The sequence below is a fragment of the Neofelis nebulosa genome, chromosome 6, assembly GCF_028018385.1.
Source record: "Neofelis nebulosa isolate mNeoNeb1 chromosome 6, mNeoNeb1.pri, whole genome shotgun sequence".
NCBI classification, from domain to species: domain Eukaryota; kingdom Metazoa; phylum Chordata; class Mammalia; order Carnivora; family Felidae; genus Neofelis; species Neofelis nebulosa.
In genome coordinates, this window is record NC_080787.1 from 51,104,552 (window position 1) to 51,125,810 (window position 21,259).

Consider the following 21,259-nt stretch of genomic DNA (forward strand, 5'->3'; position numbering starts at 1 on the left):
TCAAAGGGTGTAAGGTGATAGATTTCTCATTGTGGTTTTTATTTGAATTTCCCTGAAGATGAATGATGTTGAGCAAGTTTTCATGTATCTGTTGGCCATTTGCATGTCTTCTTTGAGAGTAATATCCAAATGCTCAATCATTTGGATATTACTTTGTCTTTATTTTAGTTGGCTTTTTAGAGATAGTTGATTCATGCTTTAAGAGGCATTTTAAGACACTCTATTACCTAGTTGTCCCCTAAATATGTCTGGGAACTTGGTAGAATATTGATAAAGGGTTGACATGTTTTTATCCCCAACTTTTATCATTACAGAGACTATTTGTGCTGTCTAGTAATTACATTGTGGATGAAATAACAGATTTTATGCATTTTCCCACCCCATTCAGGACTAAGTACAAAAATGCCCAGTTAAGGTTTTATAAGTCTAGATTCTAGCCAAAGTTCACATTGTATTGGAACACAGTTAAATAGTATTAGTATTACATAGTATTCAATGAATATGCCTTTGTGAATGAGCAGAACTTGGAAAGAATAAAGGAATGGCCCATGAGTATCACCGTACTCTACTGTGGCTTAAGCATTCATTTTGTGCTTAGGTTTTCTGTTCCTCAATGTCAATAACATGATGATGACGTTTAGACAATTGATAAGTCTATGGGTATTAATTTTCATGAATCAGATTTCTACTAAGGTCATGGTTAAGTTGGTAAATGTTCAATTGTATAAGTTTAGGTGACTCGTGACAGATCAAAAGTGGTTGTATAAAACTTGTATCCATATTTGTTAGAAAGCTAACACCAGATATATCACTATCATAAACCTTTAGCTTAGAGAAAATAAGAAAGGTCCTACCTCATTCCACGGAATATGTAATTAACATCTAGAGAGGAAGATATCGATATTGGCTTATGTGTTTATTTATTACAGAAATTCTAATTATATTCCTATACCTCTCTGCACTGGTGTATGAACTTCTTTGGTCACAGGTACATCTTCAAGATTAGTCTTCTTCAAACAACCTCTCAATGCAGCAAATTTTACTTGGTGAGAGACATATATCAATTTGCTTTTCATATTTAAAGCAGCGTCTTCTACAGTAACCAAAATTTTGTGAGCAACGATTAGGATCCACCAAGGTACATGTGGCTATAGTAAAAGAAGAGTAACTGAAATTACTGATCTCTTATTTAAGAACATATTATTTCTGATTACAAAGAAGTACTATGTGTACATTGCAACAAAAGAAAAATGTCAAAAAATAAGAAAACACTAAAATATTATACATTCACATATATATTTAATACTTAAATATGTTTTAAATTAATCTATATTACATTTTTATGTTATATATTATTCTCCTCAACAAGATTTAAAATTTTTAGAACAACATAATATTCCGTGGAAACATATGACAATTCATCCAGTTTTTTTCAATTAGGTCATATTTAAATTTTTAATATTTTAGGATTATGATAAGAAGCAAAATTTTAGTACATATTTTAATATTCACATGAGACATATTTAAGATAATTGTGGAAGAGTTATATCCACACCAACAATATATGTAAAATTTCCCCCCAAATAAAATGGTATCCACTGCAATTTTAGTTTTTATGCTACTGGTATTTGTTTTGAACACTTTTTCTTTTTTAATTGTTCATATATTTTTCTTGTTATGTTGTTATATAATTTTTTTAAAAAGAATTCATATGAGTTCTTTTTAAAAAAATTTAAAGACTTTATTTTTTAGAGCAGTTTTAGATTTATAACAAAATTGAGAGGAAGGCACAGAGATTTCCTATGTACTCCCTGCCCCCATATATGCATAATCTTCCCCATTATCAACATCGTTCACCAGAAGGGTACATTTTTTAGCAAGGATGAACCTACACTGGAAAGTTGGAAACTTTCAAGTTGGAAAGAACTGATGTCTTGAAAGTGTTGAGTCTTCCTATCCATAAACATGATTTTTTTCCTCTATTCATCTAATTCTTTGATTCCATTTATTATAGTTTTATAATTTTCCTCATATAGATCATTACATATTTTATTAGACTTTTACCTAAGTATTTCATTTTGGCGGGGGTGTTAATAAATGATATTGTTTTTAATTTCAAATTCCACGTGTTCATTGTTGTGTATAGGAAAGCAATTGACTTTATATGTTAGCCTTGTATCCTATAATCTTACTATAATCACTTATTAGTTCTATCAATTTTTGCTTCATAACTTTATTCTCTGTTATTAGTCACACACTCATTAAGAATTGTTTTGTCTTTTTGAAGAATTACCAAGAGCTCTTTATATTTTAAGGGTAATAATTTTTACCCATTATTTGCAAAACAATTTTTTTCTATCGTTGTTTTTATTTTGTTAATTGTGTTTTTAGATAACAACAGTTTTATTATAAGACAATGCATGCTCATTTTTTAAAATGTAAGACTCTTATAATTAAACGTACAGAAATATACAGAGCAGTTAATGTAGTATTCCACCTTCACTATAAGATATTCTTGCATGAAATCTTTTCATTTGTCTATTTTATTTATTATAGTATTTTCTCTTTAAATCAATAATAATTATCAGAAATGTAGTTAACTTCGTTTCTCCTAAATCATTAATAATTATCCCCTATTGTTTTTTGAAATATTCTCTTCATGCCTTGAGATGATTTTCATGATATTCTTAGTGCTGCTGTACTCTAAATTCTCACAAACTCTAGGCCTATTTTAACTATTTATTCTATTTGGTAAGCAGATGTCGATACTTGGAACAAAAACAAATAAGCTAATCAAGATATATATAGAAAAAACGTGATTTATTGTATTTTATTTCTTTATATATAAATTAAGAAAAAAGTAAAATAAAACTTGCAGAACAGTGCCCAAACACAAATACTCAATGAAGAGTGTTATTGAAAATTAAGCCCTTATGTAAACATCATCCAGATCAGAAAGTAGAACATTGGTGTCATCACTTTGTGCTCCCTGTCAATCATATTCCATTCTACTCTTTCATTTTCAAAATAAACCATTATCTTGACATAATATTTTGTCTAAGTTTGACGATTCTAAAACTTTATGTGAATGCAATGGCACAGTATATACATCTTCATGTCTGATTTCCTTTGCTGAAGATTTGTTTTTGAGATTCATCTATGTTTTATGTAATTAGTTATTTCAAATTTATTATAATGTAGTGGTTTTTGTATATTATTTTGTATAATTATCTGTATTTATTGACCTGATCATATATTTTCTCCTGTAATCTGTTCATGTGGTAACATTGATTTTAGAATTCTATACTAATCTTGCAATCCATGAATTTCAAGCAACTTTTCTGATATTGCTGGGTTTTGATTCTAGTTATTTTTTAAAAGATTTCTGCATCCATATTCATGAGTGAAGTTGGCCTTTAGTTTTCTTTCTCAGGATGTCCTTATCGGTTTTACACCAGGTAATGTGTATCCCACAAAATGAGTTAGAAGAATCCCTTCATTTTATATTCTCTGAAATAGTTCGTGTATAATCAGTTACATTTCTTTTTTAAAGTTTGGTAGAATTCAACGGTGAAGCCATCTGTATCAAATATTTTCTTTGTAGGAAGTTTAATTATTATGGGCTCTATTCCATTAGTGAGTTTAGAAGTATTTATATTTTCTTCTTCTTTTTTTGGTCAGATTAATTTTGTTGTATTCTTCAGAAATTAGCCATTACAAATAAATTTTTGAATGCATTATCATAGAGTTGTCCATAATATCGTTACAATATAATTTTGTTACCTGTAGCAATGCATTAATATCTCTGATAAAGTTCATTTTTGCCTCCTTTCTTTTTTTTTCAGTTTTGGTAAAGCTTTATTGATTTCTTTTTAAGAGAATTTTTAAGTTCTACTCTCTTAGCAACTTTCTTTTTTTTTTCTTAGCAACTTTGAAATATACAATACTATAACTACGGTCTCATCTTGTTGTACAGTCTTATGACTTATTCATTTTTAAAGCTTTATTAATTTTACTAGTCTTTCCGAAAACAAAAGTCAGCTTTTATGATTTTGTCTAGTGTCTGCTGATGTCTTATTATATCCTCATAACTTTGGGTTTAATTTGATTTTCTGTTTCTAATTTCTTGAATTAAATTTCATTTACATTTTTAAAATTAATTCTTTTTAGATATATGAATATAATGGTATAAATTTCCTGTAAACACTACTGTTGCTTTATTCCATGAGCTTTGTGTTATCTCATTTTTATTACCATTAGATAAAATATCTCTAGTACTCATTGATATTTCTTATTTGAATTAGGTCAAGTTTTGTTAGTCTTCATGTTTATATCTTCTTTATTCTTACATTTATGTTGTTCCTTTTCTCTTAAAAAAATTTTTTTTTAATGTCCATTTATTTTTTGAAGACATAGAGAGACAGAGCATGAGCAGGGGAGGTGGAGAGAGAGAGGGAGACACAGAATCCCAAGCAGGCTCCAAGCTCTGAGCTGTCAGCGCAGAGCCTGATGTGGGGCTGGAACCCACGAACCATGAGATCATGACCGGAGCTGAGGCGGGACACTTAACAGATTGAGTCACCCAGATGACCCCATTTTTCCCTTTGTTCCATGTAACTGAGGAAAGTGTGTTATTATCGCCCATTGTTCTAATGTTCTCTGTTTTTTTGTATTTCTATCTTTTTTCTTACATATTTCAAGCCGAAGTCATTTGTTGCATTAAATTTATGGTTGCAATATTATCCTGTTGAATTGAATCTTTTATTACCATGAATGTCTCTAGGAATGCATTTTTTTTCTTACTGTCTACTTCATATAATATTAATATAGCTACTTCACCATGCTTTTGTTGGGTTTTTACATCTTTTCCTATCCTTTAGATTTTATAATTTTATTTATTTATTTTTTTGGAGACAGAGACAGTGTGAGCAGGGGAGGGTCAAAGAGAAAGGGAGAGAAAGAGAATCCCAAGCAGGTTCTGCACTGCCAGCACAGAGCTCAACACGGGGCTCGAACTCACAAAACTGTGAAATCATGACCTGAGCCAAAATGGAGAGTCAGACCTTAGTCACTGAGCCACCCAGGTGCCCCTAGATTTTTATAATTTCTATTTTCTCATATATTAGCTATTTCTCATGTAAACTATTCACTATATTTAAAACTATACTCACTATATTCAAAAGATTCACTTTTGTTTTTTAACTGCACATTAATATTTATAATAGTAATATAATGGGTAAAATATATTCTGCTATTTTTTCTGTCTTTTGTATTTATTGGTTACTTTTTATAATTCCATCTTCTCATTTACTATGTGTAGTTATATTATCTTTTATTATTATTTTACTGTTTATGCTAGAAGTTTCAAATTATCAAAGTCTTATCAAAAAAAATTTTGTTTTTCTGTGTTTCTAAGTTCCATACAGAAAATCATTCTCTTTCTGGCAAAATAGTGCTTTTAAGAATTCCCTTAATATAGGAGTTCTGATTTTGAAATCTGTCTTTATTGGACTGAAAATAACCTTATGTTACCTTCACTCCTGAACAGTATTTTCATTTGATACAGGATTCTAGATTGCAGTTATTTTCTTTCAGGACTCTGAAGACTTCACTGCATTGTCTTTTGACTTCTTTCCCTATTGTCTTTTTTGAGAAGGCAGCTTCCAATTTAACATATGATCCTTTGAAAGTGATCTGTTGTTTTCTTCAAATTTTGCTTTACTTTATTGTTTTAGGGTTTTGTTTTTGTTTTTGCAGTTAACTATGCTTTTTCTTTCTTCCTTCCAACCTTCCTTCTTTATTTTCTCCCTGCCTTCCTTCCTACTTTCCTTCATCTTTCCCTCCCTCCCTCACTTTTTTTCCCCCTATTTTCAACCTCTTGTTTCATTCAGGATATTTTCTTCTGGTTCATCTTTCATCATCATTAAATATCTCTCCAATTATGTATAAACTACTATTCAACACATTCATTACATATTTCATTTTGCTTTATATTTCTCAGTTCGGGAATTTTATTTTTATTCTTTGTTATAGTGTTCACTTCTATGCCAAGTTTTTACTTTTTTTTATTTATTTAAACAAAAACACAGTTATTTTAAAGTCTGGGTCTGGTAACTTCATCATCTGAATCCCTTGTTCATCTGTTCTCTTGTGCTGATGAAGCATCAGAACTGATTTTTGATAGGACAGTCCTGTTTTCACTTGTTCCTGATTACTTTTGTCACATACATTGTTTTTAAGTTTATTTATTTATTTTGAGAGAGAGACAGAGAGACAGAGAGAGAGAGAGCAAGCAGCGAGGTCAGAGAGAGAGGGAGAGAGAGAATCCCAAGCAGGCTCTGCCCTGTCAGCATAGAGTCGGACATGGAGATCGAACCCACGAACTGTGAAATCATGACCTGAGCCAAAATCAAGAGCTGGCTGTTTAACCAACTGAGCCACCCAGGCACCCCTGGGTGCCATACATTTTTAATGAAAAATCAAGAAAATACCTTGAGGTCTAGAATATTATCTTTCTCCAGAAATGACTTATTATTGTTCCATTTCGTATTGTTCCATGGCTACCAGGCAACCTTCCTGGATAATCTTAAACCATTTATGGAACTTAAGATAATGTAAAACTGGGCATTCGTTCCTGGGATGACTGGACAGTTGGACTAACATCCTGTTAACTTAGACCTAGCTTGTAGTTTTTTGGGTTCCTCAGCCAAAACATACCAGTATTTCTATAGTTCTCCTTCCTTCACAGACTGAGTTATAATTTTTGCCCCAAAGGTAGCACAAGGCTATCAGATTTCTGCTCTTCAACTTCTTTCTTGCCTTTTTAAGAATAGATAGATGCTTCTAGGGAGAAGAGCTGTTTCAGAGGTTGATCTCAACACAATCTCTTCACTGTAACTTTTAATTGACCAGTTTACTCTGTAATGCCTTTAACCAATTGTTTTATGGTATTTTTTCTTTTTGTCCATCTATCCCCCTCAGTACATAGGAGAGGTTATATGAAAAAATTGTTATAATTTTATAGTGTGCTTTAACATCAAGTTGCTATGTGAAACAGACTATAATTTTATAGTGTGTTGTAACAACAGGTAGAGAAAACAAACCACTATTCTTGTTTTTCAAAATCTTTATATGGTGCATATGGATAGTTCTTTATAACTGCGGAGTGAAGATGAGTTGGCTGCCATGGACTGTAAGCTTGAATTTGAATGCTGGTATTTGTTAGCTGTGTAACTTTGGGTAAGCTCTAAGAGCCTTAGTTGCATCATCTCTAAAATGGAGACAAAGGTACCTCATTCACAGAGTCTTTGTGAAACATGATGAGTTAACATGTAAACAAGTTTACAACAGTGCTTGGAACATAATAGTTTCTCACAGATTAAAAACTGTTATTAATTAATGGTGAACAAAAGACTATAGTTGAAGCTAAATCATTGTTAACTACAACTTTTAAACCAGGCAGTGTGCTCTTTCTGGAGGTAAAGCAAAACACTGAGGCAAAGAGATAAATACACAGGCATGAAAAAAAGAGAGAGAGAGAGAGAGAGAGAGAAGAAGAGAGAGAGAGGTTAATTAAGTACCATAATAGAGAAATATATTGGGTCCAATGTGTGAACAGGTTAAGTGTTTGCTTTTGTCATGGTTGTTGTATCATAAAAAAGTGATATGAAAATGTAGACCCTAAAAAATTAGTAAGGGTTATTCAAATGAACACAAGCAGTATAAAAAGGACATGAAACAGGCAGACAAAGTAGTATGATTCTCATCCTAGAGTTGAAAGAGAATATGATATGTTTAGGTTCAAAAACTAATAATAACACAAATAGTTTTCATTCATTGAAACCTACTATGTGTCAGGTATTTTTTTAAGTATGTTTTACATGTGATCTCATTTAATTAGTCTAAAACTTTGAGGTAGATGCTGTTCAGATACGAAACCTGAGGCTTTGGGTCACCTGGATGGCTCAGTTGGCTGAGCGTCCAACTCTTGATTTAGGCTCAATTCATGATCCCAGGGTCATGAGATCGAGACCCTGTCTGGCTCCAGAACATGCCCCTCTTACCCTGCTCTCTCTCTCTCAAATAAAAAACAAACAAACAAACAAACAACCTCAGGCTTTCAGTGACCAAATAAATTGCCGACGTTTGCTGCAAAACTAATACATGCTTAACCCAGCTTTCAACATTTTAAATATTTAATCCATGGCCTCTACAAAAAAAGTTGGAAACTGGGGCTCCTGGGTGGCTCAGTCAGTTGCATGTCTGACTTTGGCTCAGGTCATGATCTTGCTATCTGTGAGTTCTAGCCCTGCATCTGAGCTGTCAGCACAGAGCCTGGAGCCTGCTTCAGATTCTGTGTCTCCCTGTCTCTGCCCCTCCCCAACTCGTGCTCTCTCTCTCTCTCTCTCTGTCAAAAATAAATAAACATTAAAAAAAAAGTTGGAAACTGACATACCGGACATTGTCTCACACTAGATACTCATGGTAGACTTGGCTGCCTCTAGGACCCTTAATTATTTTATGATTATAGAGGAGGAACCTGAAGATGTGAAAATTGGAGGTTGACTACAGAATGACAAAATGGAATTCTATTAAGATGAATATGTGTACACATACAAATAATCATTAGTAATAAATACTTGTTAATATACTGTACATATGTTTAACAAATGGGTTTCCAGACTTCACCTGAATGTAGGAAAAATTTTACCTTAGACAAATTTAAATAAAATAATTTTAGCCTCTTTATGTTGAATTATTTGTCAATTCCCTGGACTTTGATGTCTTAACTCAAAGTTAGGTAAGTGGGTATTTTATATCACTTTCTCTTCCCCATCTCTTACCCAGCTGTAGTCAGGTCTTAGAATTAAATCCTTGTTTTCTTTTGTATTCCTCAAATATTGTTAGTTTGGCAAGAGTTACTTAAATCTTTTCTTATGGTTAGTGCCTGGATCTCTACTATTGAAGAGACTTCATATCAGTTAATAGTACCCTCATATGAAAGTCATAAATGTTCTAATGTATTAATATTTGTGTTTGATTTGTTCCTTGGCTTATTCAAGAAAGTATAATTCTTTAAGTCAGGTGGGTAAAAATATAGAAAGAAATTATGACTAATTTGCAAATTACCTTAACTAATGTAAATTAATTAATTAAACTAATCATTGCCACAAAGGAAGCATTAACATGGTATTTGTCATACATCAGCTTTCTGGATTAGTGGGGAAGATATTTAGTTATCTGTGAAATCCTAGCCAATTGAAGAAGGTTATTTATTTTAACGAGCTCCACTTTTCTTCCAACATTTTATCATAATTTTCAAGTAACCAAATCAACTTGATTTTAAATTCAATAAACTCTAGGGGCAACTGGGTGGCTCAGTTGGTTAAGCATCTGACTTCAGCTCAGGTCATGATCTTGCAGTTTCACGTGAGTTTGAGCCCCAAGTCAGGCTCTGTGCTGTCAGCTCAGAGCCTGGAGCCTGCTTCAGATTCTGTGACTCCCCCTCTCTCTCCCCCTCCCTTGCTTACATTCTGTCTCTCTGTCTCTCTCTCAAAAATAAATAATCGTTAGCATTTAAAAAAATAAAAAATAATAATAATTGTAATATACTCTTGAGCACTGGGACTGATACTGTCTTCTCACAAACATTTCAACACAGGTGAATGTCTCTCTTCCACTATTTTAGACTCAGCTTCCCATTCACCATGCAATATATCATAAAGTTTCCAAGGCCACCATGTTTCTGCCATTCAAGATCCATTTTGACACATCTTAACAACTGGCTATACAGGGAAACCATCTTGTATTTCTTCTCCTCAACTATTTCCTCTCCCCCTTTTTTGTTTTTTACTTCTTTTTTTTTCCATTTCTCGAAGTACTGCAATATGATATTCAAAGTGGTAAATATTTTTCTTACATTATTTCTGAATCTTTGCAAAACCTTATAAAATTAATGATCTTACCATCCATTGTACAGTTAAAAGAATTAAAGCTTCTCCGCAATCATAAAGGAGCCTCAGGTCCTTAATATAAACTCTGATCTATTTGATGGCAAACTCACTCTATAAATCACTATAGTACGCTGTTTTCACTATCTCTGTGGATTATATTACTCTTGTACTAAAACACTGCTTAAAATACTGTTCATTCTGTTTTAACCATCGTCAGCATTGTTCTCTATCAATTTTCTGTAATTCACTTTCCAGCATGGTATCACTCTGCTTGGATCAAACACTCATCTTACATCTTCACAAAGTATCCACTTAGATTGAACAGTTTTTACAGCTTCTTTAGAGCCTTGAAGGTTTTACCAATAGCCAAACCACACCATTGTGCGATTGGTACTATTACTCTATGAACTCTTTCAAAGCCACTCGCTCTGAAACCTTGTATTACTTTCCCTATTTTTTAGTTTAGCAAGGGCCAAATATATAGCATTCTGTCCATTTCAGTAGACGTTATAATTTAGTATCTGTTTGAATGATCAAAAAGTAAAGGAAAGTTTGTGGTCATATTCCTAGACCACAAGGTCTTCATTGCATTATTTAAAGCTTTCTGCAAAGCTCAGCAAATGTTGAGTTTGATGGTATAGATCCTGTACATCCAAACCCTTTACATCTGAAGTCCAGCTATCTTCCCATGTGACCTCACTGCTTTTCACCAAATAATCTATTCAGCTTTTACATTATCCTCAGTGCCTTCTATAGAAAACCTGATGAAATATAAGGAACAAATATGCTAGGATCTTGCACTCCAGTATTTATATTCTACTTACCACATATAGTATAATAAGTGTGACCTTGAAAACATCTGATGTAATTTTCCTCTTCTTAAAAAGAGGCAATAACAGGTATCTGACAATGTTATCTGGAAGGTCAGGTTAGATATCTACATGAGAAGTTATGAAATGGGGTTTGGCACATTCTAGACACTCGTATTTAATTATCTGCCCTTTTTTTCTCTCATCTTCCAGAGTCTAAATGCAAGAGTCTTATCCCTAATTTCAAAGCTCTTCATCAGAGAATTCAGGACATTTTCCCAAACCTCTACAATTGCTAGGCCATAATCCCACCATTCTTGCTATTTAAAGCATACTTATATAAATCTTCTAAATCAAGCAATTTATTGACTTATCTGAATTTAATCAACTATATTTTTAAGTATGCCTAGAGAATTACTGAGTCTTTCTTTTATTTGTTTCCTTAGTGTCCAGCACTGTGCTCAGATTACTAGCCACTCATTGTTACGTGGTTATTGCTTGACACGCTAGCCCCATGCACCTCAACATCCTCCCTAATCATATTTGAGGTCCTTACTTCCTCAGTCCCCTTTCATTACCAATAATAAGTATAATAGTAACAGCCATAATAATTATAATAGTACCCAAATTGATAGACTAATTTTCAGTTTGTAGGACTAGTTACTGGTGCATTATTGCACTAAATCCTAACTGCAGTCTTTTGAGGTACATACAATTAACAAGTACATTTTACAGCAGACATTTTATTCTAAAAAAAATTGTGATTGTTATTGATTCTGCTTACATTTTCTGTTTTATTGTTAAAAACTTTGGTAAATCACTTAAATTCTCTGAGTGGCAAGGTTCACAAGCTATTAAGTAGGAAGCTAATAATAAAATCTAAATCTTCTAAGTTTGGGGCACTGGGATGGCTCAGTCAGTTAAGCATCTGACTCTTGATTTGGGCTCAGGTCATGATCCCTTGGTTTGTGGGTTCAAGCCCCTCATTGGGCTCTGTGCTGACAGTGTGGAGCCTGCTTGGGATTCTTTCTCCCCCTCTCCTGTCTCTGCCCCTTCCTAGCTCTCTCTCTCAAAATAAATAAATAAACTTTCAAATATAAAAAATCTTCTAAGTTTGAATTAAATTCTCTTTCTGTTATGTGTTGTACCTTTTGAAGTTCCAACTTTCTAGGTCCAAATACAAATACTTCTGCATATCAATTTACATCTTCGTTGTTAGAGAGCCTGGATTACCTCAGAGGATACACCTCTCAAGAAAATCATATAATCACCATAAAGCACTTTATTGCACTACGTATTTTGATTATTTATTTTTAATTGATCCATTAAGCCAATGCTGGAGTGCCTGGGTAGCTCAGTCAGTTGAGCAGCTGACTCTTGTTTTCAGTTCAGGTCAGGATCTCATTGTTGGTGAGTTAAAGTCCTGCATCAGGCTCTGCACTGACAGTGCAAAGCTGCTTGGGATATTATCTCTCTCCTTCTCTTTCAGTCCCTTTCCCACTCATGCTTGCTCTCTCTCTCTCTCTCTCTCTCTCCCTCAAAATAAATAAATAAACATTTAAAAAAATAAAGCCATTGCTTAATTTCTTTACTAATGCATTAACTAACCAACAAGGATTTTTTTGCAGTACTATGCCTTTATTTGACATTTTATTCCTGCTGTGCTTCATTACCCAGAGTATTCTGAGACTGGATCCTGGATCAATTTGTAGATTCTGTTATTAATATCACAAGAGATATATTCTGTTATTCTCAATCATTCACCTTCCCTGGGCCCAATTTAATATGAAGCCTTCACTTCTGAAGTTTGCAAATACATTTTTAAAATTATATTTAAAAAAATAATGATAATATCTAAAAGAAATCAAGGCCAAAGGATCTACCTGAATCATTTCATTTTATCTACATATTAATTTTCAAATTGAGTCGAGTACATTAGTATAACACTATTCTATATGAGTAAACTGAAATTCAACATAATCAAGAGACTTCTTGAATTGACAAGATTGTTAAGAAACTGCATTTTCTATTTCATAATCTGGTGTTTCTATTTTTAGCTGTAAGCTCTATGTTACATATAAACAAACATCTATTTTACCTGGTAGAATGAAGGTCACATAACACAGAAAATGGAGGAAATAGTAAAAGATCTTCATTCTGCAGAAAGAAGTTGCTGAAAGATTTGGTAACAAAATCTAGAGACTAGCTTTCCAAAAAGCCAAAAGACATTTACTATTTATAGTTTTCAAATGGAAGAAAGACTCTTTATCCGGAAATTGTTTTAATTTGGTGTACTTGTCTTTGCACCATTGACTAGGGCTGTGGGTAGAATTACCCAAATTGAGAATACTTGAGATTATTGATCTTTAGAGAGGAATCTCTATGTGGAAGCAGCCTGTACACATGACATCCTTGTATCGATGGTGATCAGTTAAACATCAACATAAAGGGCATGCATGGAGTGGGTTTAAGAGAAATATCTACCATTTCGGATGTAAACAACTGAACATTACCATGTTGGTTAAACTCCTGATTACTTTTCAAAATACATTCTAGTCTCTAATTCGGTATACAATATCATCAATATGTCCATATATCCCAAATTCTGACTTATATTCAGTTATCCCATTGATTTCCCTAAACTATTAATTTACCAAATAACAGATAGGAGGCCTCACTTTTGTCATTAATTTTCACTATATTCTTTTCAGATGCAACTTGAATATTTAGGGAGCTCTGCTTTTTCCTAGAAAAGCCCAATTAGTCTCCATTCATTTTAAGTTTTTTTTATCATAGTAATATAGGTACACAATAAGGATTGAAAAAAAAAAGATCTTGTAATGAATAGAAATAATTTCCTATTCAATCTCCTTATTTTAGATCTTCTTATTAACATAAGAATTAGGACCCAGCTTAATACTTTGTCCTTGCCTGCCAACTACAGAATGTATCTTTTGGTTTCCCGCAAGAAAAATGTGGATTCAGATCACTTACACTCCTGTGCTGTTCTGTTCCTCAAATATTTGAAAGTTATATTAATTTTTGAAAGTTCTTTAGTTTATCTTCAAATATTTAAACACTTTTTTCCCACCAACGTTAGCCACAACATTCAACTTTCTCTATTTAAAATAAGGATATTAGTTCCCTTGCCATTTCCTCCAACCTTCCTCCCTACTTTGCACATCTCATTCACCTGTTGTTATACATTGCCTTTTACCTTTGTCTGGGATAATGTTTGCACTCTGAATGGAGGCACTTAAGTTTTATATTGAAATACTGTGTTACAATAAGCAGTATGGATTTTATTGCCTTTTTAATGCACCTAATGTGGCAACACTGTGCTAACCAAAGACAAATGTTGTTGGTTTCAAAGTTAAGTGAATTATTACCAGTATTTTACTATTTTTCTTCTTGTTTTCTTTTATTATTATCTCTCTCATTTTTTTTCTCAAATGTTTTCACGTATTTTAGTTTTCATTGTTTAACTTTTGGTTCTGACACTTTGGAAAAATTTTTTTTTCCTGTAGTTTTCTTTTAGATGTGAATAAAAGATATAGATAATGATCAGTCCTCATCCTCAAGTTTGTCCCAGTATGATAGGCTCTTCCTGTGCCTTCTTTGTTCTAAGAGTTTCTGAACCTGTTTAACTGCACTGAATCTACTGTTATTTGCATCTCCTGTATTCTTTTTTGTTTTTTTCTCCATCCAGAAATGCTCTTTAAAAAAAAAAATATAGGAAATGCAGGAATTTCCATGCAAGGAAATATTTTTATTCTGCCCTCATATCTGATTATTTGGATGTAAAATCTATGTTCAAAATCATGTGAAGTCATTAGCCACTTCTATTATACAGTCTCCCTGATGAGAAATCCAAAATTAGGTTAGCTCCTTTTAAATGGTTTGATTTTTTGTTCTTTCATGACACTTTTTAGGACATTCTCTTTATAATTTGTAACCCAGATTTTATAGTCACACATTTCCTGGTGTGAACTTCTTTTTTTATGAGTTAGATCTAAAACCAGTGAGCCTGTATCTTCAAATCTAGGAATTGTTCTCTTCTCTTTTTATATTTTTTTTCTCTGATGAACACTTTCTCTCCTTATTTGTATATTTATTTTCTCGCTTTAGGGGATTTCTTTTGGTCAAATGTTGAAATATCCCTCTCTAGTTTTGTCTTTACTATCTTATTTTTATGTCTACTTATGTTGTCATTTTATGATTTAAATATCTTTCACTTTTTGGTGTTACTATTTTTTTTTTTTTAGCAATCATATTTAAGATGTAAGTGCCCTTATCTGTTTCTCTGTTCTTTTGCCATAGAAGCTGTATTTTTGTTTTGTTGATGTAAGATCTTTTTGAATACCTCTCCAAATATATTTAAAAGAGTTTTTTTTATTTGTGTTATTCTTTTTTCCTTGAACATTTTCTCAGTATCTAGAGGTCTGTTTGGTGTTGTTATCTTAGTTACTCATGCCATAGCTTTTACATATTGTTGTAAAACCAGTTCTAGGATGAAGAAATACAATACCTTGTGGATGTAGATTGGAAAGGTTCCTTTAAAGTGAGCAGAAGGGGTTAGAACTCTCAATGTCTTGGGGGGAAAAGTTCCTTTTTACTGGGACACAAATTCCTATACTAAAAATCTTAGATTTCTCCACATGATTTCTTTATTGGTCATGGTTTTATTTAAACAAAACTAAAAACTCCATTAGGGAAGAACTGTATTTCTCTTGTTTGACACTGAATCTCCAATATGTAGGAATCTTTTTATTAGAGTAGATATAATCCAGATGAATTTCTTTGGCATCTTTGTAAAAAATCAGTTGATTACATATATTGAGTTTGTTTCAACATTTTACATTCTGATTCATTCTGATTCATTCTCTCCTCTATGTCAATACCAAATTCTTTTTTTGAATCTTTATAGTAAAACTTGAAATCAAGTAGTGTCATCTCTACAACTTAGTTCTCAATCTTCAATTCCTGGTTATTTTTGGTCTGGTAAATTTTCACACAAATTTTTAAGTAAGATTGTCAATACCTATTTTAAAAGCCAGCTGGTATTTTGGTTGAGATTTTATTGAATCTGTAGTCCCATATGATGAAATTTGGCATTTTAACATTTCCAATGCCTGATCAATATATATCTCTTCATTATTTACTTCTCTCTTTTTTCTTAAGTTTTCATTTAAACATTTAACTAGTTAGTTAACTAGTATAATATCAGTTTCAGGAGTAGAATTTAGTGATTCATCACTTACATATAACACCCAGGGCTCATCATAACAAATTCCCTCATTAATACCCATCACCCATTTAGCCCATCCCCCCACCAACCTCCCTCCAGCAATCCTCAGTTTGTTCTCTATAGTAAAGAGTCACTTATGGTTTGCCTCCCTCTCTTCTTCTTTTCCCAAACCCTAAGGTTCATCTGTACTGTTTCTTAAATTCCACATATGAGTAAAATCATATGGTATTTGTCTACTCTGACTGACCTATTTCATTTAGCATAATACACTCTAGCTCCATTCAAATCATTGCAAATGACAAGATTTCATTCTTTCTGATGACTGGGTAATATTCCATTCCAATATTCCATTCCACACATATATACATATATACACACATATATACACACACATGCACACTCCACATCTTTATCCATTCAACAGTTGATGGACAGATTGGCTATTGTTGATAATGTGGTTATAAACATCAGGGTGCATGTATCCTTTAGAATCTATATTTTTGTATGCTTTGGTTGAATACCTAGTAGTATAATTGCTGGGTTGTAGGGTAGTTCTATTTGTAACTTTTTGAAGAAACTCCATACTGTTTTTCAGAGTGGCTGCACCAGTTTGTATTCCCACCTTTCATTGTTTACTTCTTCAATTCCTCTCAACAATGTATTTGTCAATGTATAGGGAAGTAATGCATATATTCTCTCTTTGTTTTGAATACTTTCATATGTAGTATTTTCGAATCCTTTCTTTTTTTTCTTAAAATATTTGGGTTAGTTTTTTTTTTTTATTATTTAAATCCAAGTTAGTTAATATATAGTGTAATAATGGTTTCAGGAGAAGAATTTTGTATTAATCACTTACATATGATACCCAGTGTTCATCCCAACAAGTGCCCTCTTTAATGACATCACTCATGTAGCCTATCTCCCACCCACATCCTTCCAGCAACCCTCAGTGTGTTCTCTATAGTTAATAGTCACTTATGGTTTGCTTTTCTCTATGTTTTTATCTTAATTTTCCTTCTCTTCCCCTATGTTCATCCATTGTGTTTCTTAAATTCCACATGAGTGAAATCATATAGTTGTCTTTCTCCAACAGACTTAGTTAACTTAGTATAATACATTCTAGTTCCATCCACATTGTTGTAAATGGCAAGATTCCATTCTTTTTGATTGCCTAGTAATATTCCATTATATTTATCTCACATCTTCTTTATCCATTCATCAGTTAATGGACATTTGGCCTCTTTCCATATTTTGGCTACTGTTGATAGTGCTGCTGTAAACATTGGGGTGCAAGGTTCCCCTTCAAATCAGCATTTTTGTAATCTTTGGATAAATACCTAGTAGTATAATTGCTGGGTCATAGATTAGCTCTATTGTTTATTTTCTGAGTAACCTCTGTACTGTTTTCCAGAGTGGCCATACCAGTTTGCATTCCCACCAACAGTGCAAAAATGTTCGTCTTTTTCTGCATCCTTGTCAATATCTGTTCTTTTCTGAGTTGTTATTTTTACCCGTTCTGACAAGTGTGAGGTGGTAGTTCATTAAGGTTTTGATTTGTATTTCCCCGATGATGAGTGATATTGAGCATCTTTTCTTGTGTCTGTTAGTCATCTGGATGTCTTCTTTGTAAATGTGTCTATTCATGTCTTTTGCCCATTTCTTCACTAGATCATTTGTTTTTTGGGTGTTGAGTTTGACAAGTTCTCTATAGATTTTTGATACTAACCCTTTATCTGATATGTAAGTTGGGAATATCTTCTCCCATCCTGTCAGTTGCCTTTTAGTTTTGTTGATTGTTTCCTTTATAGTGCAGAAGGTTTTTTATCTTGATAAGGTCCCAATAGTTCATTTTTGCTTTTATGTCCCTTGGCTCAAGAGACATGTCTAATAGGAAGTTGCTGTAGCCAAGGTCAACGAGGTTGTTGCCTGTTTTCTCTTCTAGGATTTTGATGGTTTCTTTTCTTACATTTAGGTCTTTCATCCATTTTGAGTTTATTTTTGTATATGGTGTAAGAAAGTAGCCCAGGTTCGTTCTTCTGTGTGTTGCTGTCCAGTTTTCCTAACACCATTTGCTGAAAAAGACTGTCTTTTTCCATTGGATATTCTTTCCTGCTTTGTCAAAGATTAGTTGGCCATACATTTGTCAGTGCATTTCTGGGTTCTCTATTCTGTTCCATTGGTCTATGTGTCTGTTTTTGTGCCAATACCACACTGTCTTAATGATTATGGCTTTGTAATGCAGGATTACATGATGGGATTGTGATGCCTCCAGCTGTGGTTTTCTTTTTCAACATTGCTTTAGCTATTCAGGGTCTTTTGTGGTTCCATACAAATGTTGGAATTGTTTGTTTGGCTATGTGAAGAATGCTGGTGTTATTTTGATAGGAATTACACTGAACGTGCAGATTGCTTTGGGCAGTATCAACATTTTAACAATATTTATTCTTTCAATTTGTGAGCATGGAATGTTTTTCCATTTCTTTGTATCTTCTTCAATTTCATTCATAAGCTTTCTATAGTTTTCAGCATACAGATATTTTACCTCTTTGGTTAGGTTATTCCTAGGTATTTTATAGGTTTTGTGCAATTGTAAATGGGATTGATTCCTTGATTTCTCTTTCTGTTGCTTCTTTACTGGTATATACAAATGCAACTGATTTCTATATGTGGATTTTATATCCCGTGACTTTCCTAAATTCATGTATGAGTTCTAGCAGTTTTTTGGTGGGCTCTTTCAGGTTTTCCACATAGAGTATCATGTTGTCTGGGAAGAATGAAAGTTTGACTTCTTCCTTTCAGATTTTGATATCTTTTATTTACTTTTGTTTTCTGATTGCTGAGGCTAGGACTTCCAGTACTATGTTGAGCAATAGTGGTGAGAGTGGACATCCTTGTCGTGTTCCTGACTTTAGGAGGCAAGCTGTCAGTTTTTCCCCATTGAGGGTGATATTAGCTGTTGAATCTTTTGTATATAACCTTTATGATGTTGAGGTATACTCCTTCTATCCTTACTTTCTTGAGCGTTTTTATCAAGAAAGGATGCTGTATTTTGTCAAATGCTTTTCCTGCTTCTATTGAGAGGGTCATGTGGTTCTTATCCTTTCTTTTATTAATGTGATGTATCACATTGATTGATTTGTGGATATTGAACCACCCCTGCAGCCCAGGAATACATCCCATTTGATACTGGTGAATAATTCATTTAATGTATTTTTGGATTCAATTTGCTATTATCTTGTTGAGGATTTTTGCATCCATGTTCATCAGGGAAACTGGTCTGTAATTCTCCTTTTTAGTGGGTTCTTTGTCTGGTAATGCTGGCCTCATAGAATGAGTATGGAAGTTTTCCTTCCATTTCTATGTTTTGGAACAGCTTAAAAAGAACGGATATTAACTCTTCCATGTTTGGAAGAATTCCCCTGGGAAGCCAGCTAGCCCTAGACTCTTGTTGGCTGGGAGAATTTTCATTACTGATTCCATTTCTTTACTGGTTATGGATCTGTTCAAATTTTCTATTTCTTCTTGTTTCAGTTTTGGTAGTTTATGTGTTTCTAGGAATGTATCCATTTCTTCCAGATTGCCCAATTTTGGGGCATATAATTGTTCATAATATTCTCTTATTATTGTTTTGTATTTCTGTGGTGTTGGTTGTGATTTCTACTCTTTCCTTCATGATTTTATTTATTTGGGTCTTTTCCTTTCTCTTTTTGATTATTCTGGTTAGGGGCTATCAGTTTTGTTAATTCTTTCAAAGAACCTGCTCCTTGTCCTTGTTTCATTGATCTATTCTTTTTTTTTCTTTTTTGCTATCATTGATTTTTGCTCTAATGTTTATTATTTCCCTTTTTTAGTTGTTTTGGGGCTTTATTTTCTGTTCAATTTCCAGCTCCTTTAGATGTAAGCCTAGCTTGTGTATTTGAGACCTTTCTTCCTTCTTTAGGAAGGCTTGGATTGCTACTTATGATCCCTCTTATGATCACTTTGCTGCATCCCAAAGATTTTGGACTGTCGTGTTTTCATTTTCATTGGTTTCCATGTACTTTTTAATTTCCTCTTTAAAATATTGCTTAACCCATTCATTCTTTTTTTTTAATATGAAATTTATTGTCAAATTGGTTTCCATACAACACCCAGTGCTCATCCCAACAGGTGCCCTCCTCAATACCCATCACCCACTCACCCCTCCTTCCCAGCCCCCCCCCCCATCAACCCTCAGTTTATTCTCAGTTTTCAAGAGTCTCTTATGGTTTGGCTCTCTCCCTCTCTAACTTTTTTTTTCCTTCCCCTCCCCCATGGTCTTCTATTAAGTTTCTCAGGATCTACATAAGAGTGAAAACATGTGGTATCTGTCTTTCTCTGTAAGATTTATTTCACCTAGCATAACACTCTCCAGTTCCATCCAGGTTACTACACAAGGCCATATTTCATTCTTTCTCATTGCCAAGTAGTATTCCATTGTGTATATAAACCACAATTTCTTTATCCATTCATCAGTTGATGGACATTTGGCTCTTCCCAATTTGACTATTGTTGAAAGTGCTGCTATAAATGTTGGGGTACAAGTGCCCCTATGCATAAGCACTCCTGTATCCCTTGGGTAAATTCCTAGCAGTGCTATTACTGTGTCATAGGGTAGATCTATTTTTCATTTTTTGAGGAACCTCCACACTGTTTTCCAGAGTTCTGTGCCAGTTTGCATTCCCACCAACAGCGCAAGAGGGTTCCCATTTCTCCACATCCTCTCCAGCATCTATAGTCTCCTGATTTGTTCATTTTCGCCACTCTGACTGGTGTGAGGTGGTATTTCAGTGTGGTTTTGATTTGTATTTCCCTGATGAAGAGTGACGTTGAGCATCTTTTCATGTGTCTGTTGGCTGGCCATCTATCTGGATGTCTTCTTTAGAGAAGTGTCTATTCATGTTTTCTGCCCATTTCTTCACTAGATTATTTGTTTTTCAGGTGTGGAGTTTGGTGAGTTCTTTATAGATTTTGGATACTAGCCCTTTGATATGTCATTTGCAAGTATCTTTTCTGATTCCATCGGTTGCCTTTTAATTTTGTTGATTGTTTCCTTTGCAGTGCAGAAGCTTTTTATCTTCATAAATTCCCTTTTAATTCCCTTGCCTTTGGAGATGTGTCAAGTAAGAAATTGTTGTGGGTGAGGTCAGAGAGGTTTTTTCCTGCTTTCTCCTCTAGGGTTTTAATGGTTTCCTGTCTCACATTCAGGTCCTTTATCTATTTTGAGTTTA

General features: G+C 33.4%; 1 protein-coding gene across 1 annotated transcript; it reads right to left on the reverse strand.

Annotated features, from left to right (window-relative positions):
• Positions 1–1,002: 1,002 nt before the first annotated feature.
• Positions 1,003–8,462, reverse strand: DEFB114 (defensin beta 114). The gene is made up of 2 exons (XM_058736150.1): positions 8,456–8,462; positions 1,003–1,184 (listed from the first exon to the last, which is right to left on the reverse strand). Exons 1-2 carry the CDS (start codon positions 8,460–8,462, stop codon positions 1,003–1,005), a joined length of 189 nt encoding a protein of 62 aa, XP_058592133.1.
• Positions 8,463–21,259: the final 12,797 nt, after the last annotated feature.